Consider the following 23,602-nt stretch of genomic DNA (forward strand, 5'->3'; position numbering starts at 1 on the left):
ATGTAGGGAGAGATGTCTATCAGAAGAAAGGAGGCATGAGGAGAGGGTTGGGAGGGATGTCTATCAGAAGAAAGGAGGGCATGAGGAGAGGCTTGGGAGGGATGTCTATCGGAAGAAAGGAGGGCATGAGGAGAGGCTGGGGAGGGGTGTCTATCAGAAGAAAGGAGGGCATGAGGAGAGGCTTGGGAGGGATGTCTATCAGAAGAAAGGATGGCATGAGGAGAGGCTTGGGAGGGATGTCTATCAAAAGAAAGGAGGGTATGAGGAGAGGCTGGGGAGGGATGTCTATCAGAAGAAAGGAAGGCATGAGGTGAGGCTGGGGAGGGATGTCTATCAGAAGAAAGGAGGGCATGAAGAGGGTCTGGGGAGGGATGTCTATCAGAAGAAAAGAGGGCATGTAGGGAGAGATGTCTATCAGAAGAAAGGAGGGCATGTATGGGGGCGGGGGTGGAATGTCTAAAGCAGGCATGGTGTGTAGGGATGCTGGAGATGTTGCAGAGGTTGAGTCAGCAAGCTTTGGACAGTGATTGGATGTGAGACCAAAAGTAGAGTTCAGAGGCCAGGATAACACTTAGCACCCTAACATGTGGGGAAGGGTTCATAGTTCTGCCATAAATCTTGACAAAGATGTCAGAGTGGGCACATGGGGGGAGGAAACATTATGAGCTCGTATTTAATAAGATATTATTTCTATATTTACACCCATTAAAGCCCTGTCATGCCCATCCTCTTCCTCCATAGTCACTGTGACGTCTGTTATGGTTTATAATTGTAGAAAAGAACTGTGACCAGGTGCCTAACGTATCATCATGCCTCTATCCCCATATATAACATCCACACAACCAACATTCACCCATGGGACTTTAAATGAGGCATAATGCAAAAGTCATCATTTAAAGTCCCATGGGCGAATATTGGTTGTGTGTATGTTATGGTTTATAGACTCGATATATCCTAAATGCAGAGCCATTTATAACACTGCAGTTATCATATTTAGCACAAGGTGGTGATCTCACGGAAAAATGCACAGACAGGAAGTGATGCAAGGTAGAGACAGGAAGTGATGTAGAGGTATAAACAGGAAGTTTTGAGTGAAAGGTGAATTGAAGGAAAGCGGAGAGAAGACATTGTTAGAACTGGCAACAGAAAAGGTAATAAGATATTATTTTATATTTATACCCAGTAACCCCCCCGTCATGTCCGTCCTCTTCCTCCATAGTCACTGTGATTTCTGTTATGGTTTATAGACCAGATATAGGACATCCAAAGACTCTGGTTTATAGACCAGATAGATTGTAAATATAGAACCATTTATCCAACTTTCCATCCAAAGACTCTGGTTTATAGACCGGATACATCCTAAGTATATAACCATTTATCTAACTGTCCATCCAGAGCCTCTGGTTTATAGACCAGATACATCTTAACATAGAGCCATTTATCCAACTGTCCATCCAGAGCCTCTGGTTTATAGACCAGATACATCCTAAATATAGAGACATTTATCCAACTGTCCATCCAGAGCCTCTGGTTTATAGACCAGATACATCCTAAATATAGAACCATTTATCCAACTGTCCATCCAAAGCTGTTGGTCCTCACAGTGATCGTAAGTTTCAAAGCCACTCAGATCAGCTCTATACATGGTCTCTGTGATCTGATCCATCTAATGACATTCATGGTGAATAATGGGCACACTGGTCACCTATGTGTGTTTTCTGAAGTGTCATTTATAAACGGCACATCTGAAATACAAGTTCACCACTGGTGTTAGGAAAATTGCGGTAGTGAAGTTCTTTAATAATATACCACTCAGCCCCTTCCAATGTTATTGAAATTGTTCTATACTCACTATTCAGTGCCACTATATTGTGTGCCTTAAGTCTTTTACAATCCCAGCAGGCGCTGACCTCCTCAGCACCCGGCACTGACATCTATTATGTCACCTGTTTTGGAAGTAGTCAGCACTGGATTGTCTATCCAGTGGCAGAAGGTTGCTGGTAATGTCAATATATAACTGTGGGAAGGACTTTAGAAACACACTTTATCCTGAGTATTATTGTTAACACCCTTCCTATAAGATTATATGAACATTTAATATATTTTATGGATTCTACTTACCTGTAGGTCTCCCTTGTGTAGACATCCAAAAACCATCTTGGATGTGATGTCAGCAAACTCAGTGCTTACTCAAGTGAAACTCAATAGCAGTCCTCTTGTACCACCAGCAGTGTGTATTTCAGGATTTTCCCCTAAATATAATCGCTGTCATTAAGACCAAGTCTATGACATGGATTTAAAGCACCTGGGCAAGATGAAGGAAATCCTGAAAACATGACCTGTTGGGGGTAATTAAGGATTAAGGTGGAGCAGTGTCCCCCTTCACTCCTCCCCAGCAGTCACATAGAAGATTATATAGCCGGGCATACCTCCCGAATTAAGAAATCAAGTAAGAGGGGCACCCAAGGGAGAGAGGGAAACGTCCTGGTGATGAGCATGGGAGGAGGTGACAAGGGGGCTAGAGAGCAGGAGGTCTTGGGAGGAACGAAGAGAACGATTTGGTTGGTATTTTGAGACCAGGTTAGTGATGTAGCTGGGGGCCGAGTTTGTGGATGGCATTGTAAGTTATTAGTATTTTGAATTTAATTTGCTGGGTGAGCGGAAGCCAGTGGAGGGATTGGCAGAGAGTAGCAGACTGGTGAAAGAGTAAGGTGGATGAGCCTGGCAGCAGCATTCGTGATGGACTGAAGGGGGGATAACCTATGTAAAGGTAATCCAATGAGGAGGGAATTGCAATAGTCGAGGCGAGAGATAACCAGGAAATGAATTAAAAGCTTTCTGTTGTCCTTGGTTAGAAAGGGACGTATTTGGGAGATGTTGCAGTTGAGGCGGCAAGCCTTGGACAGGGATTGGACGTGGGGCCGAAAGGAGAGTTCAGAGTCCAGGATTACACCTAGAACCTTGGCATGCGGGAAGGGATAGGCCCCATCTGCCACAACCCTGGCAAACAGATGACACCAGAAGTCTCAAGAGACGCAGCCGTGCTCTTGAGCGAGCATGGCGTAAATCTAAATCTCTGCAAGACTTTACCCTCTACAAATCTGCCCTTCTCAAATACAACTCCATCCTCCACACTGCTAAACAAACCTACTACAACACTCTCATCAAAACCCTCTCATCCAAACCTCATCAACTCTTTTCTACCCTTATTTCCTTACTTCACCCCCCACTGCTCCCACCCACCAACTTGCTTACCGCTCAACAGATTGCCAACTATTTCAAAAGCAAAATCGACACAATTCGCAAGGAGATGTCCAGCATTCAACTTCCTCCCCTACCCAATACATCAGGTCCAACACCACACTTAATACTCTCCTCCTTCTGCCCAGTTACCACCGATGAAGTTGATAAACTCCTCTCCATGGCCTACCTCACCGCCTGTCCCCTGGACCCTGTCCCCTCACAATTACTGCGACCACCTTCCCACTCTATCCTAAACTCCCTAACCCACATCTTCAACCTCTCCCTCTCCTCCGGAACCTTTCCTTCCCCACTCAAACATGCACTGGTTACCCCCATACTTAAAAAACCCTCACTAGACCCCACCTGTTTGAATAACTTAAGACCCATCTCCCTGCTCCCATTTACCTCCAAGCTCATCAAACGCCTTGTCCATGACCGAATGAGTCGCTACCTCACGGACAACCTTCTCGACCCCCTACAGTCCGGCTTCCGTCCACAACATTTCACTGAAATTGCCCTACTAAAACTCACCAATGACCTACTATTTGCTGAACCCCATGGCCATAACTCCATACTCATACTCTTAGACCTCTCTGCTGCCTTAGACACAGTCGTCCTTAGACACAGTCGTCAACAGCACAACCATTGGTCCTTCCACACATGCCAGGGTGCTGGGTGTAATCCTTGCCTCTGACCTCTCCTTCAGCCCCCACATCCAATCCCTTGCTAAATCCTGCCACCTTAACCTCCCCAACATCTCCAGAATTCGACCCTTCCTGACTAATGACACCACAAAGCAACTTATTCACTCCTTGATTATTTCCTGCCTTGACTACTGCAACTCTCTTCTTAATGGCCTACCCTTACTCAGGCTATCCCCCCTTCAGTCTATTATGAATGATGCTGCTAGACTAATACACCTCACTAACCGATCCGTGACTGCTGCTCCTCACTGCCAATCCCTTCACTGGCTTCCCCTACCCCACCGTATAGAATTCAAAATGCTAACCATAACATACAAGGCCATCCACAACATCGCCCCCATCTATATCACCAACCTCATCTGCAGATATCGCCCAAATCGTCCTCTCCGCTCCTCCCAGGACCTCCTGCTCTCTAGCTCCCTTGTTACCTCCTCCCATGCTCGCCTTCAGGACTTCTCCAGAGCCTTTCCCATCCTCTGGAACTCCCTGCCCTGGTATGTCCGATCAGCCCCTAACCTGTCCACCTTTAGGAGATCCCCGAAAACTCACTTATTCAGGGAAGCCTATCCCTCACCCACCTAACAACTGTCCCCGTGCCACCCCCATCAAATCATTCCCCACATCTATTACCTTTTGTACCACCACCCCCTCCCTTTTAGAATGTAAGCTCTACAAGCAGGGCCCTCCTGTCCCTTCTGTATTGAACTGTACTGTAATTGTGCTGTGTAAACTGTTGGCGCTATATAAATCGTGTAAGTGTATAATAACAATAATAATAGTAGTGCTATCGATCTTGTCATAGAAGTCAGGGGAAGAGGCACGTGGGGGAGGAAAAATAACAGAGTCTAAGTCTACTTGTGTATACACCGACCACACATGTATGCTGTATTCCTTCTACTCACAGAATACTCCTTAATTATAGAGGAACAAATGAGAGTCTTACAGACACATAAACACACAATGCAAGGGAGGAAAAAAATATATTATAGAGAGGAAAAACATGGCAGGTAAGCAATTCCCATACTTGATTTTTCTGTGCTTTTACCTGCAATTTTTTAAGATGGTTACAGGATCTGGTGGTTCTTATTTTTTTTAACCATTGCAGTGTTATCTTATAATATTCACATACTGAAAATAGACGGGACTCCCCCATTAATGACTTTACTGTCAAGGTGGAGATCTTTTCCAATTATATCGAGTGGGACACGGAGACAGGAAGAGTGTGATTGTACAGGCACAGGAAGTGATGCCACAACTGGGGAGGAAGACAAGTGCAGACAGGAAGTGATATAAAGATGGGAAGTGAGGTACTTTATGAACAGGAAGTGATGTAGGGGTGTAAACAGGAAGTTTCCGGTTTGAGCAGGGAGTTGTGAAGGGGGAGAGAGAAGACGTTAGAGCTGGCAGCAGAGGAGGTAATAAGATATAATTTTATATTTACACCCAGTAACCCCCCATCATGTCCATCCTCTTCCTCCATAGTCACTGTGATGTCTTTTATCTCCAACAGAAGCTGATACACACATATTGATTATATTATAAACAGTACAGAAATATAACCTAAATATGGAGCTGTACATTCAACTACATGGACATACGCTGATTACATAAATAGAGCTTCTCACTAACTTAACCCCTATGCGCCCACCGTACGCAAAAAATGCGGCCTCTCAGGTGGACCTTGGCGCAGAGTGGTTGCATATTTGCGTACCAATTTGCGGATACAACTGTGCCGAAAGCGAACGCCCTGCGCGCTCTTAGCACAGTTCCCAACGGCTAACGGAAAGCTCCCGATTGCTTTTTGCGATCAGGAGCTTTCCGATTATGTGATCGCCATGGCAGCCAATCACGGCGGTCAAATGATCATAAACCCCGCCTCCCGGCATCTGAAACCTCTTAAAGGGCAGGGGAGGCGCCGGCGCAAAGGGATTAATATTAATGTCAAATAAAAATACACATGGGTCACATTACTCACTTTTAGAAGGAGGGTTTACAATGAATCTCTACTTGTCTATGAGCAAAACCATTATGTGATCTGTCTACAGAGATCAGAGTCTTGTATGGATCACATGATCACATCAGTGAGGATGGAGGCGGACCCAAGTCACATGACTGAGAAGATATTAGACCTCACCCTGGAGATCATCTATCTTCTGACTGGAGAGGTGAGGAGGATTCTGGGAGGTCACATGACATCACTCTTATCTCTAATAATAAAACACAGACCTGACCGGAGAGGTGAGGAGGATTCTGGGAGGTCACATGACACTATTGTTTCTCTTTCAATGCAGAGTGTTCCTCCTGTAAAGTCTGGTGGCCATCTAACCATCACAGTGCCTTCATCTCGTTTCCTAAAACTCAAGAGAAACAATAACAAGAAGATTGTGGCCATCGCAAACAAAATAATTAATCTGCTGACAGGAGAGGTGAGCAGTGCCGGGAATTCTGGGACATTATCCAGTAACAGACAAGGGATGTGTCTGGATGGTGACTGTATTATTGTATGTGTCAGGTTCCTATAAGGTGTCAGGATGTCATGGCCTCTGTGGCGGAATATATAGAAGGAAACAAGGATCTCTACAAGGACGTCATGATGGACAATCAGCCGCCCCTCACATCACCGGGTAAGAGGAGACCTTATTGTAAAGGAGAGAGCAGTACGGAGGCTCCACCTAGATCCCCCATCATCTGATAAACACATGGAAATAATGTATTCAGTCAGTGTGTGTGTTTCCTACAGATGGATCCAGTAATGGGAACCCACCAGAGAGATGTCCCCGTCCTTTGTATTCCTGGGATTCCACACAGGAAGATCACATCATCTCACATAAGGTTACTTAGAGCAATAATAAATAATAGCATTCATTTAGACCTGTTTGGTAGCTATTTTGTTACAGCTAATCCCATTTATATTGAATATTCAGGGTATAAACCAGAATGATTGTAATAATGCTGTTAAAGAAGAGATAAAAGAGGAAGAGGAGGAGGTTGATGTGATGGGGGAGTTTTTTGAAGGACACAAAGACCTCTTCAAGGACATCATGATGGAGCCATTCAGTGGCACAATCCCACCAGAGAGATGTCCCCGTCCTCTGTATTCCCGGGATTCCACACAGGAAGATCACACCATCCCTCACCATCATCAGGTAGGTTGACTCTGTGTATAGACCACAGAAGTGTTTCTGAACTTTGTGAGATGACCTTTTTCTATGTCCCTCTTTTCTGTGGGTCTTGGGTCGAGCTTCTAGCCTAACCTGAGGAAATTATCAAAGCCTGTGAACCTGGCAGTCCACAGGCTTTGCCCAGGGCTGCAAGGGTAAAGTGCTTGCTTATGTCTATGGGACATGGAAAAGAAGATATACTTACCTGATGCCCAGTCCATAGCTCTGCTTTGGATGTGATGAGGGCAAGAGACAATCCACCATATGAGTGGTAGAGCTAAGGAAGGTTCGTAAAAGTGCTTCTCCACTCCCCTAGACTAAGCGAGCTGTTATTTCTTGCAGGGCAGGTGTAGCCGGAGCTGCACTGATTTTTATTTTTTTATAACTGCCTTAAGTTGGCCTTAATAGATATTTCCAATATTTTTGGGGTTTAGGATGAAGAAGGGATTGATCTAAAAGTTGAGGTTAAAGAGGAAGAAGAAGAAGAAGAGACGTATGTTGGGAGTGATCAGCTGTCCATGGAGGAGGTTGGGATGATTATGAAGAGTGAACAGGATGACATTTCTCAGCTTATCAACACAAGTAAGTATAGGCACTATGGAAGAAATGGGTCACAGTCTCATTTTACTTCTGAGTATAAGGATTGTAGTTTCAGGAAAAATGTTAGATAATTACCAGATCTTCCCATCACCCAAGTCCACATAGTCACAGTATAGCATGGCCCGGGTCCTACATACAACAAGGGATTTCTTAACAGTTTTACTCACCTCTATTTACTCACCTGAGGCAACACTCCATCAATTGTTTGTCCATACAATAAAGATTTAAAACTTTGTCTAAAGATAAACATATACATTTTAACCTTTTTACTGCCACTGCCACTATTTCTTATGATTGTGGAAATGAGGGGTTTTACATACCCTCCCGGTGGCTTTCTAATGAAAGTGGTCAGGAAGATGTACGGTTTTGGTTTCTGGTGATATTTTCCCTGGCCACAAGGGTGATCTGCACTCCATTAGTTTCAATGGAAGGCAGGTGAGAAAGATCCCTGATTTCCCAAAAAAAGAAAACCTATCTTGAAAATATTATATCACATAGGGGACTGTGTCATAAAGGTACACCTAACACCATGTACACCATATGCTGTAAAAGGTCTATCTCCATTCCTCAATATAACGTCATGTTCCCAACAAATGAGGAGGAGATACTGTACACCATATGAAAGGTCCATCTCCATTCCTCAATATAACGTCATGTTCCCAACAAATGAGGAGGAGATACTGTACATCATATGAAAGGTCCATCTCCATTCCTCAATATAACGTCATGTTCCCAACAAATGAGGAGGAGATACTGTACACCATATGAAAGGTCCATCTACATTCCTCAATATAACGTCATGTTCCCAACAAATGAGGAGGACATACTGTACACAATATGAAAGGTCCATCTCCATTCCTCAATATAATGTCATGTCCTCACAAAATGATGTGGCTTCTCCATTACGTACCCTTATCTGTCATTAATGCACAAAGTAATGTTACTCAGTAATGCCTTACTTGTTCATGGTTCACTGCTAGACCAACATCCTTGACTCTTTTATTCCTGGCATTTTTAGAAAATTGCTCAGAGTGGAATTCATAAATGATCTTCAAATTTTATTTTATTTAATATCCAGACAAATACAGGCAATTTCATAAAGTAACAAACCACTAACCCACTTTGGCTAATGAACCCTTAGTCATAGCTATTTAATATTAAAGAATTTGCGGATCATATATGAACACTTTCCGATAGATTTTGGAGGACGAAGAGGAGCCCAACTACTAACATTTAAACCTTTTGTTTTCCATCAGATGGATGTGATGTCAGGAATTCCTCGGAGAGACATCTTCTATTATCTGCTGATTGTAAGTCAGAAGATAATGTCATCACACAGGATCCTCCAGGAGGAAATCCAAATACACAAAATATACATCACAGACCTTCCTGTCCGGAGACATCAATGGATCCCTCTGATCAGGGGGAATCTTCTCATCAATCACATACTATGATTGTAAATATCCATGTAAGATCTCACACTGCAGATCGATCAACAGATCCTTCTAATCCCGAGGAATCTTCCTCACCCCATGAAGGAGATCACCGAGGTGACAATCTATTCTCATGTTCAGTGTGCGGGAAATGTTTCACTCGGAAAGGAGCACTTATTTTACACCTGAGAATTCACACGGGTGAACGTCCTTTCCCTCGCTCAGAGCGCAGCAAATGTTTTAAACGCACTCCTCGTGCACACCAGAGAATACGCACCGGAGAACGTCCCTATCTATGTTCAGAGTGTGGGAAATCGTTCATTACTAAAGGAGAGCTTGTTAGACACCAGAGATTTCACAGGGATGATCGTCCTTATTCATGTTCAGAGTGCAGGAAATCTTTCATTTTTAAAGGAGACCTTGTTAAACACCAGAGAACTCACACAGGGGATCGTCCTTATTTTTGTTCAGAGTGCAGGAAATCTTTCACTGAGAAAAGGACACTTGTTATACACCAGAGAAGTCACACGGGTGAGCGTCCCTATTCGTGTTCAGAGTGCAGGAAAACGTTCACTGAGAAAAAGATACTTCTTGTACACCAGAGAATTCACACAGGTGAGCGTCCTTACTTATGTTCGGAGTGCGGGAAATGTTTCACTCAAAAAGGAAGTCTTGTTGAACATCAGAGAATTCACACAGGGGAGCGTCCCTATTCATGTTCAGAGTGCGGGAAATCTTTCACTTCGAATGGAAGCCTTCTGCAACACCAGAGACGTCACTCGGGTGACCGTCCTTATTCATGTTCGGAGTGCGGGAAATCTTTCACTCTGAAAGGAGTCCTTGTTGCACATCAGAGAAGACACAGAGGTGAGAGCCCTTATTCATGTTCAGAGAGTGGGAAATCTTCCGAAAAGAAAGATTATCTTGTGGAACACCAGACAGTTCACACAGGTGAGCGCCCCTATTCATGTTCAGAGTGTGGGAAATCCTTTGCTTCGAAAGGAGGCCTTGTGCAACACCAGAGAGGTCACATGGGTGAGAGTCCCTTTTCATGTTCAGAGTGTGGAAAATCTTTCAGGCTGAAAGGAAACCTTGTTATACATAGGAGAATTCATACGGGTGAGCGTCCTTATTCGTGTACCGAGTGCGGGAAATCGTTCACACAGAAAGGACACCTTGTTAAGCATCGGGAAAGGCACACCGCACAGCTCACGCAGAAAATTCACGCGGGTGAGCGTCCTCATTCATGCGCTGAGTGCGGGAAGTCTTTCACTCAGAAACGAAACCTTGTTCGGCATCAGAGAACACACACCGCACAGCGTCCTCAGTGCGATCAGACCGCGGAAAGTGTTTTACAGGTACAAGAGGTCTAATTGGACATCAGAGGAAAAGCACCTGAATATTTTCTAGTTTTTTTTTCTTAGTGTACAATGATTTTTTACTAACATAACTGTTTAGTCTATAGAACAACACTAGGAAGGTAGGATTTTGTTTATAACCCATATAGCAAGCAATTGAGCTGCAAGTTTAAAAATGACTTGCTAAGCTATTGCTAGACTTGCCCGGCTTCACAAGTTTGTTGCGCAATTGCAGCAAGTCCACATTGCAGGACTCCAGATCAACTTTCTTTGCAAACATTCTACAAGTCTGCTGCAGGTTCTGGTTCATGTATGTTGTGTAATAGTCCTTCCACCACAGGGGGGCACTGTGGCAAAATTTTCATGCTGTAGACCTGCAGGGCTCTTGCTGTAGACTCACCACTGCAACTTTGCTCTTGCTAGAGACTTGCCATGCCAGTTTGCTTCAAATTGGGAAAAAGTGTCAACTAGAACTTGTGCTTAGGGTGACCACATTTCGAAACTGCCATTTAGGGACACCGCCCCCTTCCCCCTCCTTCCCAAAAATCAGAAGGTATTATAACGAATCACAGCACAGCCAGGCCGGCATGTGTACGCTCCACTCAGAAGCACCGATCACGCCATCAAAAACGACCACTGCATCGTCACTTTACTCACTAAGAGTACTTGTCCTGATAGGCCAAGACCTGTTTTACCTTGTTCCAAAGCTGGCTCTACTACACACGAGACGTAGGGTGACCACATTTCCAAACTGCCATTCAGGGACATTCCCCCTTCCCAAAAATTAGCTTGTGCTGTAATGAATCACAGCTCAGCTGTGGCAGCGGGTGCGCACTCCACCCAGAAGCACTGATAACGCCCCCAAAAAAGGTCACTGCATTGCCACTTTACCTACTGAGAGTACTTGTCCTGATAGGCCAAGACCTGTTTTATCTTGTTCCAACGCTGGCTCTACTAGACACAAGAGACGTAGGGTTACCGCATTTCCAAACTGCCATTCAGGGACATTCCCCCCCACCTCTTCCCAAAAAATAGCTTGTGCTGAAACGAATCACAGCTCAGCTGGGGCGGCGGATTTACGCTCTACCCAGAAGCACTGATCACGCCCCCCTAAAAAAGGCCGCCGCATCGCCACTTTACTCACTGACAGTACTTGTCTTGGCTGGCCAAGACCTGTTTTAACTTGCTCCAACGCTGGCTCTACACTGCCCTGGAGTGATTAGACACAAGAGACGTAGGGTGACCACATTTCCAAACTGGCATTCAGGAACACCCCCCCCTTCCCGAAAATTAGCTTGTGCTGAAACGAATCGCAGCTCAGCCTGGGTGACGGGTGCGCGCTCTACCCAGAAGCACTGGTCACGCCCCCAAACAAGGCCACCGCATAGCCACTTTACTTGTCCTGGCCGGCCAAGACCTGTTTTACCTTGTTCCAACGCTGGCTTAGTGATTAGACACACGAGGCTGGATTTATGATTTATCCAATCAAAAGCAGGAGGCATGGATTGTGCCTCTGCAGACATTCCCAGCCAGGGCAAGTACTGTAAGTGAGTAAAGCGGCAATGTGGCTGCCTTTTTGGGGGGCATCAGGTTGGCCCAGGATGGGGGAGGGGTGGCTTTGTCAGTTTTATTCCGGAACACTGTATTGTCCTGGAATGAAGGTGCCCGGGGCAGACTTGCGAAATCCGGGACTGCCCCAGGAAATCCGGGACTGTCCCGGGAAATCTGGGACACGTGGTCACCCTACTTGTGCTTCAAGTGGTCTGCAAATGTACAACTTGCCAGTGGAAATGTGCAGCAAGTTGACAAGACTTACAATTCAACACAGCCAAACATTTGTGCAAGTTATCTTTGCTATCTGGGAAAGGGGCGCGTCCTGGCAATAGTGATATCAAAATTATAGGTGGAGTTTGATGTCTTCTCTTGACTTCTTGTATATTATCCAATGGTGGGATGTGCCTGGTACAGTTTCTGCCCCACTTTGTTGTATCACCATTTATCTTTTTTTTAATTGTGCATACTTATTGTTATATACTTTAAATAAAAATTCAGCACAGAGAGTGGTAAACCCTGATAATGGGTTACATGAGTGAATATGTGTAGTTTGTATCATTTACAAAAAAAAAGTTGTAGTGTAGAAATAAAGACAGCCAAATGTTTGACAAGTCCTTTATTAAACAAAAATGCCACTCGCTATGAATACATTGTCAATCATGATATCCACCACCCAACAATTAACTAAAAAACAAAAACAAAACAATGACACAGCCAAAGGCCATATTTGGGTGGTGATGTCACAACTATCCCCACCTGTGAGGGACTGCTTGGCACCCCGCCTGGGTGCTTCCGCCAAACAGTGCCTCCTGCCCTCCATACCCTTCCAGCAGACTGAGAGCTAATACCAGGCCTTCAACCCAAGCACCGTACACAGACAAGCTGTTGAGGTAAAACCAAAGGAATGACTCTTTTATTAAAACTCAGACACATACTTTATAACCCACAGGAGCACATTCCCCTCTTCAGGATATTAGCATGACAATGCAAACTTCAAACAGCAATCCAATTAACATCAGCTTATAACTAACCATGATCTTAATTAAATGGCAACCTAATTAACAGCTAGTCACCTAGAGAATGCTTTGATTAATTAGGGATCCCACCCCACCTCAGACAGTCTGGCAACAGTCTATAAGACAAAACTCATAAAATGTTCCAGCAGTCTGAAAAAGTGGAATTCATTTATATTCGTATATTTTTTGAGGGAGATTGTTGATAAATATTTCTGTCTCAAATGTAGGAGCGTCTCCCACCCAATCTGCAGGGGGGCCACCATATTCACTCTGACCATTAACCCATACAAGATTAATATTACACCTTTCCATCCACTCCAGAAGGGAAGTTGTATTGTCTTTATTCCGAGAATTAATCCAAGCTTTGCGCTCAGCGATTCACGTTGTTGTCCATCATTGGAGGATGATCTGTTCTCTCCATGGGATCAGAGGCTGAACTGAGCTCTTTTCCATGTTCTGATTGGCAGAAGCAGACAAAATCCCCAGTCTCCACCATGGGCCATAATCAGTAGGTAGGAGGCTAGCCCCTAGTCCCCTCCAAAAGCCCCTGTCCCGGTTTGGTCTGTCACACTAACCCTTTACTTAAAGCGGTAATAAACTTTTGTACATTTTTTTTTTTTCCTTCCAAAAAGTCTCTCTGCAAGTTCTAGTAATGCGCTACTGTGCATCGCATACTAGCACATTATGAAAGACTTATCTAAAAATGAAGCCCTCCAGTGGCACACTATCACAACTGACAGGGTTACCATCTTCACCCGTTCCTCCAGGTTCGTGGGCTCCAACCATTTAAATGGTCGAGCAGCGATCATATCACATGAGAGTCACGGTTACAGCACAGAGCTCGGAAGAGATGGCATGGGTTTGCTGTCCCTTCAGAGCGCATGCGCTGGTGACGTCACTGGCTGGAGAACCACTGAATATCTCCTAAAATGTGCACGTTTAGGAGATATTACTTATACCTGCAGGTAAGCTTTATTATAAGCTTACCTGTACAGCTGTGGCCAAAAGTTTTGAGAATGACACAAATATTCATTATAAAGTATGCTGCCTCAGTTTTTATGATGCAAATTTGTATATACTCCAGAATGTTATGAAGAGTGATCAGATGAATTGCAATTAACTGCAAAGTCCCTCTTTGCCATGAAAATTAACTTAATCCCATAAAAACAAACATTTCCACTGCATTTGTGAAGAAGGCTTCAGGAGGCCCAAGAAAGTCCAGCAAGCTCCAGGACTGTCTCCTACAGTTGATTCAGCTGCGGGATCGGGGCACCACCAGTGCAGAGCTTGCTTAGGAATGGCAGCAGGCCGGTTTGAGGGCATCTGCACACACAGTGAGATGAAGACTTTTGGAGGATGGCCTGGTGTCAAGAAGGGCAGCAAAGAAGCCACTTCTCTCCAGAAAAAACATCAGGGACAGATTGATATTTTGCAAAACTGGTGTAAAGTCATGTACTTTGATGAACCCCCATTCCGATTGTTTGGAACATCCAGAGAAAACCTTTTCTCGAGAAGAAAAGATGAGCGCTACCATCAGTCATGTGTCATACAAACAGTAAAGCATCCTAAGACCATTCATGTGTCTCGGCCAAGGACGTGGGCTCACTCACAACTTTGTGAACACAGCCATGAATAAAGAATGGTACAAAAACATCCTCCAAGAGCAACTTCTCCCAACCATCCAAGAACAGTTTGGTGACGAACAATGCCTTTTCTAGCATGATGGAGCACCTTGCCATAAGGCAAAAGTAACTAAGTGGCTTGGGGACCAAAACATCAACATTTTGGGTCCCCGGCCAGGAAACTCCCCAGACCTTAATCCCATTGAGAACTTGTCAATCCTTAAGAGGACGGTAAGCAAAACCCCCCCCCAAAATCTGACAAACTCTAAGCATTGATTATGCAAGAATGGGCTGCCATCAGTCAGGATGTGGCCCAGAAGCTGATGGACAGCATGCCAGGGCAAATTGCAGAGGTCTTGAAAAAGAAGGGTCAACACTGCAAATACTGACTCTTTGCATAAACTTACTGTCATTGTCAATAAAAGCCTTTGACACTCATGAAATGCTTGTAATTATACTTCAGTATACTATAGTAACATCTGACAAAAAAACTTTTGGCCATGGCTGTAGGTACAAGTGTTTAAGTGGTGTTTACTACCACTTTAAAAGGAGTAGGGATTATCTGTGACTTCATTGGTTCCTAGGGAATATGGTATTCTGAAGAAAAAAAAATCAGTTTATTATGTCACAGTCAAGAGTCAGAAATATTTCTCGGACACGCTGCACACCATGTATGTATTGTTACTAGGTCACAATGGAAGACGGAGAAACTTGATCAGTGTTTTAGTTAACTAAATAAAGTGACATTTTCCAGAGCAACAAGCAAGAAAAACAGAAATGGTTTCTGGGGCAGTGTGTAGCATTTTTAGTTAAGATGCGATGTGTGAGGGAAAGAGCACGCAGATTTTTTTTTTTTAAATGTCTATTATGGAGAACTGTTTTCGCAAAAGACCTGGTTCTAGTGGACCCAATGTAAATTCGCAGATAAATAAAAAGACCTGCTTGAAGCCAGCACTCCTTATGTGGTTGAACCGGGGATCTTTTACTTTCCCCCACCTTTTTCTTTCCACCCTCCACCCAATCTATACCTTCCCCTTACCCTTTTTTTGCCCCCCATTAATGTGCCTTTCCTCTCTAGGTTTCGCCATTCCCCATTTCAATGGAAAATTAGAAGACTTATTCTATCTCCCACTGATAATGCAATTCTTACCTTCTTCCTGGCTGGCTACAACTCTTAAACAAGGCGCCAGAACTTCCCGAGGCAAATAGACGTCTGCAAAAGCGTTGCTATTTGTATGGTGGTACAACTACTGTAGCTGCAGACTTTTAATATTAGGGCACTTACCTGTCCAGGAATCCAGCGGTGTCCTCACCGGAGCCAATTTTTCAATTGGCTATAGGGTGCTGCCACCACCATCTCCACTAAGAGAAACTGGCAGAAAAGCCTTCCGGCTTTACAGCCAGTTCCCTACTGCACATGCACGAAACGCGCTGTGCTCTGAGAATGGGCTGGCTGCAGGGAATGAGGAGGAGGGGCTGAACTTCTGGCTTAGTTCACAGCCGGTTCCCTACTGCACATGCAAAAAGTGCTCTGAGAACGGAAAGCTGCTGGTAACTGAGCTGGAAGTGGGAGCAGGTACCTGTCAAAACCAGGCACCCGCTCCCTCCCCAAAAGTGGCCAAATGAGGGGAGGAGGAGGTAGAAAAGCGGAGCTTCCCCTTTTGGGTGAAGTTCCACTTCAAAGTGGTTCTAAAGGCTGAAGGTTTTTTTTTTACCCTTCTGTGTACATGAGCCTCCCCCAGCCCCCACCAATCCTTACCTGAGCCCCCTCTGATCCAGATATCCTCAGCTGTAGGGGGACTCTGCCTCCTCATTGGCTGAGACAGCAGCGGGAGCCCATTGGCCTGTGAGCCAATGAAGAGAGACTGGGGGCCGAGCCCCGGCACTATGTGTCTTATGGACGCATCGAGCAGCGGCTCAGGAGCACGTACACAGTGGTGCCCTCAGGGCAAGCGGCTTTCTCTGGGCGCACAACTCAAAGAGGAGAAGACAGGAGCGCTGGCGGGGGACCCCAAAAGAAGAGGATTGGAGCTGCTCTGTGCAAAGCCATGAGTATGATATGTTTGTTATTTTAAAAAATTAAATAAATAATAATTATTATCACTTTAAAGGTCTTGGTTCTGCCTACATCCATGCTGTTGACCCTGATGCATATGTACAGAGTGTAATGTATTCTATTCGATTCTTTGTTGTTGTCATTAATAAATAAAGAATTTTAAAAAAGTCTATTACTTCGGATTGAAGGATTACAGCACACAGTTTAAGTCTTTCTTGAATAGGCTGCAATTTCTCAGGGAGACACCAAGCTCACATTGCGCCTGGCAGTGGCGGAACAACCAGGGTCGCAACAGTCGCACCTGCGACTGGGCCCTGGCAAATCCCGCCACTGTAAGGGGGCCCCAAGACCGTACAAAAGAGTTCCGGTCCGGCACCTGGTGTAGCGGCTGCTGTGTCTCTCACCTCCGGCTCCAGTGATTGGCTAGCAGTGTGTGCGGGGTGTTTCTGTTCCCACACGCTGCGATTACACTGTACGGCATCTCTCCCTCCCTCCCCCTTTTCCTCCGCAATCAGCATCAATAGAACAGGGACATGCTGATCTGAGGTTTGTACTGAATCTTTATGCTTGGCACTGGCAGGGGAAGGAGACAGTGAAGGGGACTCAGAGAAGCAGCAAGTTGTCAAAGAAGAATACTTGCAGTGATTTGGGGGGATAGGAGGATGCTTTATGTGTTAGGGGGCACTTTGAGGTAGGAAAAAAAGGTGTGATGGGGGGGGGGGAGGGTCAGATTTTTTAATTAACACCTCTTCCAGCACAATTTCTCTCCCCTCACAAAGTGCCCCCCAGCACATAAAGCATCCTCTTATCCCCCCAAATCACTGCATGTATTCTTCTTTGACAACTTGCCCCTTCCCCCCTTCTTAAAAGACAAAGTGGCTGCTATTGAGAAGATGATTTATGTGTCTGGGATCCTGGGCACCTTGCTAGAGATTCAGGGCAATTTGCTCCAGGTACCTATGCTAGTGCCCCCTTGTCAGGCAAGTTAGTGGAGCCAAGTGCCTGAACTATTTTTTTGGCACTGGGCCCCAAGACTCAGGGCCGGTTCACACCACAAATCACATAGGAACGCACCGTGCTTTCCTTTGCAATTCACATGCCTTCCAGGTGCTGTGCGATTTCAGCCCTTTCATTTTAATCGGCTGAAACCATGTCGGTCTGCACTGAGCATGTGCATACGCTGCTTTATATAACGCACAGCAACTGGATCGCATGGTACTGTTGATCAAACAATCTAGTGCAGGCAAACACTGCTTTTGCGACCTGCATTTGGGTAGTCTTTAACCACTTGCCACACACAAATATACAGCCTCCCGGCACCTGGGCCTTGGCACTGAGAGGCCGCATATTTGCATGACTTGTGATCAGTAGCAATGTACACGCCTTGAGTGCCCACAGAAAGCTCCCGATCACTGGAAGCGATCAGGAGTTTTCGGATCACATGACTGCCAGGAGGCACAGCGTGAAGAGGTTAAGTTGACACCCATTACAGATCGCTATGGCAGTGCATTTTGAATACAGTGTGGGAAATGCACACAAAACGCAGGTTTCCCTCACAGACCCTTAATCCGGATACACAGGATTTCATTTGTATCTCAGGAAGGTCCCACCAAAACCAGGACAGTTGGGAAGTATGGATTTGTATTAGAAGGGGAGATAATTTGTGTTTTGGGGGGGGGGTTGTACTGAGAAGGGGGATTTGGGTAGTAGGATTTGTGACAGAACTGGGGAGAGTACTTATGCTGGCATAGGGGAAAGAGGATTCGTGCTGGGAGGATTGGGGGGGGGGGGCGTATTTGACCCAGGATGAGGGGGGAGGGGGTTCTGCTGGAAGGGAGGACCTGGAGGAGAGAGAGACTCTGTGCTAGAGGTGGGGAGAGGATTTTTGCTGAGAGGGGGATTGGGTGGGGATGAATTTGTCCTGGGAGGGATTTGAAGAGACGTCCTTCATGTTGCACCCATCACAAACACAGGCATAATGTGAAGGAGGTCCCAGCGTGGCTGTGGACAGTAGGGGTGGGGGTTGCATTGTGGAGGAAGAGCATCAAAGTGGAAGTGGAAGAGCATCAAAAATCGAAATGCACCTTCGCCGGTGTAGACAAAAATTCTTGCACCTGCTCTTCTGTTACCGATAACCTCCTCCTCACTTGGCCCCCCACCACTCCCCACCCCTGCTAGCCCAATGCTGCCAATCTGACATTCCAACCTCCATCAGTGTCCCCAATGTGAGCCACTTGCTGTCAGAGCTCTCCTCCTGCACCACCTCAGCTCGTATTCCTGGGGTCGGCAACGGGTATGTTGGTTCTCCTGTCATGGGTGATCTGCTCAGTGTCCACTCACTGAGCCTGTCAATAACATCCTGTTTAACCACCTCAATACAGGGCACTTTCACCCCCTTCCTGCCCAAGCCATTTTTCAGTTTTCAGCGCCGTCGCACTTTGAATGACAATTGCGCGGTCATACTACACTGTACCCAAATGAAATTTTTATCATTTTTTCCCCTCAAATAGAGCTTTCTTTTGGTGGTATTTGATCACCTCTGCGGTTTTTTTTTATTGCGCTATAAACAAAAGAAGAGGGACAATTTTGGAAAAACACAATATTTTTTACTTTTTGCTATAATAAATATCCAATTTTTTTTTAACAAATTTTTTCCTCAGTTTAGGCCGATACGTATATTTCTACATATTTTTGGTAAAAAAAAAATCGCGATAAGCGTATATTGATTGGTTTGCGCAAAAGTTATAGCGTCTACAAAATAGGGGATAGATTTATAGCATTTTTATTTATTTATTTATTTTTTACTAGTAATGGCGGCGATCTGCGATTTTTATTGTGACTGCGATATTGCGGCGGACATATCGGACACTTTTGACACATTTTTGGGACCATTCACATTTATACAGCGATCCGTGCTATAAAATTGCATTGATTACTGTGTGAATGTGACTGGCAGGGAAGGGGTTAACCACTAGGGGGCGATCGAGGGGTTAATGTATGACCTAGGGAGGTGATTCTAACTGTGGGGGGAGGGGACTGACTAGGGGAGGCGACCGATCGGTGTCCCTATGTACAAGGGACACGCCATCGGTCTCCTCTCCTCTCTGACAGGACGTGGATCTGTATTTACATGCACAGATCCACGGTCCTGCTCTGTTACCCGGCAATCGCGGGTGCCCGGCGGACATCGCGGCCGCCGGGCACGCGCACCGGGTCCCGAGCGACGCAGCGGGCCCCCTAGTGGCTCGGGAGGGCGATCACGTCATATGACGTCCGCCCAGAATAAGGGAAGCCTCGTCCCGCCGTCATATGACGGTGGGCGGTGGCTTAGTGGTTAAAAGCCTTTCTGATGCTGGGAGTGCAGGTTTTACATGCCGGTAAAATCTATCACATTTATGGCAGTACCTAAATGCAGGTGGAACACAGTGGCAGAACTACCAGGGTCACAAAGGTTGCACTTTGTGCATCAGCGGCCTCCTTTCTGATGGCAGAAAGGAGGCCGCTGTGAGACCCTAATAAAGGGCCCCACAATGAGAGTAAAGGGATCTAGGCCCAGGACCAGAGGTCAGGGGGGCCCTTCATGGTTTCTTGCACCAGGGCCCTGAAAGTTGTAGTTACACCTCTGGCGCCTGGAAATAAGAAGCTAATATAAATTTTTTAGGAGACTGAAGATGAAAAGATTTACAGATTCTCACCACAGATATTAACCACTTAACCTCCGGAAGATTTAGCCCCCCCCCCTCTTCGTGACGGGCCATTTACTTGCGATACGGCACTGCGTTACTTTAACTGACAATTGTGTGGTCATGCAATGCTGTACATAAATTAAATATATTTGATATTTTTTCCCCAAAATATAGAGCTTTATTTTGGTAGCATTTGATCACCTCTGCGTTAAACATCTAGGGTGATCAATGGGTTAAATGCGTGCCTAGCCAGTGTTTATGTGTACACAGTGTGCTGCTTTTATTAAGGCATGTGCTGGATTTTGTTCTCTGCTTTGCAGGGAAACAAAATCCAGCACATCCCTGCTGATAGGACCGAGCTCTGTATTGTTTACATAGGCAGAGCTCCGTCCTGTGTCTCTCCTCGACAATCAGCGGGTGCAGGCGGACATCCATTGACTAATCACAGCAGAAGCGGCGCACCAGCGCCCCCTATGCGGAGGTGCAGAATCACATATACACTGTATAAAGTAAGTCACAATTTCTGAGGGATAAAACAAGCACACTGCATCGTAAAAAAAAAAAATGTATATCTTAGAAGACTGAAGACTGAAAAATGCTAAAATTCTAACAAAATTAACTATTATTAATATAACAAATGGGACTTTAAAAAGGTACACAAACCCCATCTTATAAAATCAATAATTTTGTTTCTACATTACCCCAAAGGTTTACCCAAATTTTAGTAGGGGGGAGGGGTGGTATTTTGGGGTTAGGGGTCTGTCAGTCGGGGTGGGGGTGGTATTTGAGGGGGTTGGACGTCTGCCAGTGGAGGAGAGGAAGGGAGTGGTATTGGTGGGGGGGTTGGAGTCTGTCAATTGGGGAGGGGGTGGTATTTGAGGGGGGAGGGGTCTGTCAGTGGAGGAGGGGTGGTATTGGGGGGGTTGGGGGTCTGTCAGTGGGGGGGAGGAAGTGGTACACGGGGGGGTTGGGATGGTCATTGGTGGGTTGTGGGTCAGTAGTTCGGGGTAGGGGAGAGGTCGGTAGTTGGTTGGGTGGGGTTGGATCAGTGGGGGCATGTCAATGGGGAGCTGTGGGAAGAGTAGTGGAGGGTGTGGGGGTCTGTCAGTGGGGGCAGGGATTGGTAGTTGGAGGGGTGGAGATCTATCAGTGGCACCCGTCTCTTCACTGACAGACCACCAACCCCCTCAAATACCAACCCTCCCCCCACTGACAGACCCCCAACCCTCCAAAATACCACCCCTCCCCCTCACTGACAGACCCCCAAATACCACCCCCTCCCTCCACTGACAGACCCCAAACCCGTCAAATACCGCCCCCTCCCTTCACTGACAGACCCCAAAATACCACCTCTCCCTCCACTGAGAGACCCCCAACCTCCTCAAATACCACCCCCTTCCTCCACTGACAGACCCCAAAATACCACCTCTCCCTCCACTGAGAGACCCCCAACCTCCTCAAATACCACCCCCTTCCTCCACTGACAGACCCCCAACCGCCCCAAATCCCACCCCCTCCCTCCACTGACAGACCCCCAACCCCCGCAAATACCACCCCCTTCCTCCACTGACAGACCCCCAACTACCACCCCTCCCTCGACTGACAGACCCCCAAGTGCCCTAAATACAACCTTCTTCCTCCACCGACATTCCCCCAAATACCAAAACCACCTTCCACTGACAGATCCCCAACCGCCCCAAATACCACCCCCTTCCTCCACTGACAGACCCCCAAATACCACCCCGAAGAAATTTGTTTTCTTTTTAGTTTTTTATTGGATACGTTTTATAGCAGAAAGTAAAAAAAAATTAACTACCACTATTTTATTCTCTAGGGCAGGGGTGTCTTCAGAAAATATATATCATTTCGAGGGGTTTCATGTAATCTTCAGGCCTAAACTGATTTGTGCAGTAAATGCAAAAACAGCTCTGGCAGCGAAAAGTTGTTAAAGTTGATTAAAAGAAAAATCTGTGGAGGTCACATGATTCCTGTGGAGGGCGGGGCTTCAGTCTGCAGCCAGATACCATCGGGAAATCTAATTTCTATTGAATGTTTGTTACATTAAAGTTCATTAACCGCTTGCCGACCAGCCACCGCAGTTATACTGCGGCAGGTTGGCTCGGCTGCGCGAATCGCCGTACCGGCACGGCGGTCCCTTTAGCGGCTATAGCAGGTACGGGCCCGCAGCACGTCGCCTGCAAGTCCCATCATGCCTCTGCCTGTGGGAGTCATGCTTGTAACTGTCGGCCTTGCAATGCCTCATGGGAATTGTAGTTTCGCAACAGCTGGTGGGCCACCAGTTTGAGATCCCTGATGTAAACAAACAGATCCCCGTTCTGTCAGGGGAGTAGAGAGAGATCGTCTGTTCCTAGTGATCAGGAACAGCGATCTGTCTCCTTCTCCAGTTAATACACTCCCGCCCACAGTTAGAAACACCTCCCTAGGGAGCGCTTAACTCCTTGATCGCCCTCTTAGAGTTAACCCCTTCCCTGACAATGTCATTTATGCAACGATCAAAGGCTATTTTTTTAGCACTGATCGCTGTATAAATCTCACTATTCCCAAAAAAGTGTCAAAAGTGTCCGATCTGTCTGCCGCAATGTCACAGTCCCGCTAAAAGTCACTGATCACCGCCATTACTATTAAAAAATAAAGAATAAGAAAAATGCCATATATCCCCTATTTTGTAGACGCTATAACTTCTGCGCAAACCAATCAATATACGCTTATTTCGATTTTTTTTTTTACCAAAAATATGTAGAAGAATATATATTGGCCTAAACTCGTGAAGTAATTCGTTTTTTAATTTTGGGGATATTTATTATCCGGTTCCCGACCGGCTCCTGTACATTTACGTCGGCAGAATGGCACGGCTGCGCAAAGTAACGTACCACCCGTACGTTACTTTGAATTTGCCGCCGTGTGCGCGCACGCGCCTGCCGCGAGCTCCATGAGTCAGGCCGCGGGTCCCTCAGATGTAAACAGCATCTCCCCGTACTGCCTAGTGACAAGTGTCACTGATCACAGCTCCCTGTCATCGGAGCAGAGATCAGTGACGTCACACACACACAGCCCATCCCCCCTACAGTTAGAAAACACTCCCTAGTACTGATTTAACCCCTCCCCGCCCCCTAGTGGTTAACCCCTTCACTGCCAGTGTCATTTACAC

At 45.9% G+C, this 23,602-nt stretch overlaps 2 protein-coding genes across 4 annotated transcripts in view; both read left to right on the forward strand.

Moving 5' to 3' along the window:
- The window catches only part of LOC141105048 (uncharacterized), a 239,500-nt gene that overhangs the window by 27,677 nt on the left and 188,221 nt on the right, over positions 1-23,602 (forward strand). The gene's annotated exons all lie outside the window — the stretch shown is intronic.
- Positions 1,052-15,134, forward strand: LOC141105060 (uncharacterized). 3 transcript variants are annotated; one of them, XM_073594893.1, is made up of 8 exons: positions 5,262-5,362; positions 5,993-6,112; positions 6,239-6,373; positions 6,460-6,571; positions 6,688-6,779; positions 6,872-7,093; positions 7,543-7,690; positions 8,965-15,134. In XM_073594893.1, the coding sequence occupies exons 2-8, from the start codon at positions 6,008-6,010 to the stop codon at positions 10,512-10,514; spliced, it is 2,364 nt and encodes a 787-aa protein (XP_073450994.1). In that variant the 5' UTR covers positions 5,262-5,362; positions 5,993-6,007; the 3' UTR covers positions 10,515-15,134. The 3 variants fall into 3 exon arrangements, with proteins under 3 accessions (XP_073450993.1, XP_073450994.1, XP_073450992.1); XM_073594892.1 differs by lacking the exon at positions 5,262-5,362 and adding an exon at positions 1,052-1,151 and having other exon boundaries at positions 5,993-6,373; XM_073594891.1 differs by having other exon boundaries at positions 5,993-6,373.

Source organism: Aquarana catesbeiana, linkage group LG08 (assembly GCF_042186555.1).
Source record: "Aquarana catesbeiana isolate 2022-GZ linkage group LG08, ASM4218655v1, whole genome shotgun sequence".
Lineage (NCBI taxonomy): Eukaryota > Metazoa > Chordata > Amphibia > Anura > Ranidae > Aquarana > Aquarana catesbeiana.

Coding starts and splice junctions, on each gene's coding strand:
- LOC141105060 (XM_073594892.1), top strand. CDS start 6,008: ATGGATCACATGATCACATCAGTGAGGATGGAGGCGGACCCAAGTCAC. Junction 7,094..7,542: donor CCATCCCTCACCATCATCAG/GTAGGTTGACTC, acceptor TTTGGGGTTTAG/GATGAAGAAGGGATTGATCT. Junction 7,691..8,964: donor TTCTCAGCTTATCAACACAA/GTAAGTATAGGC, acceptor GTTTTCCATCAG/ATGGATGTGATGTCAGGAAT.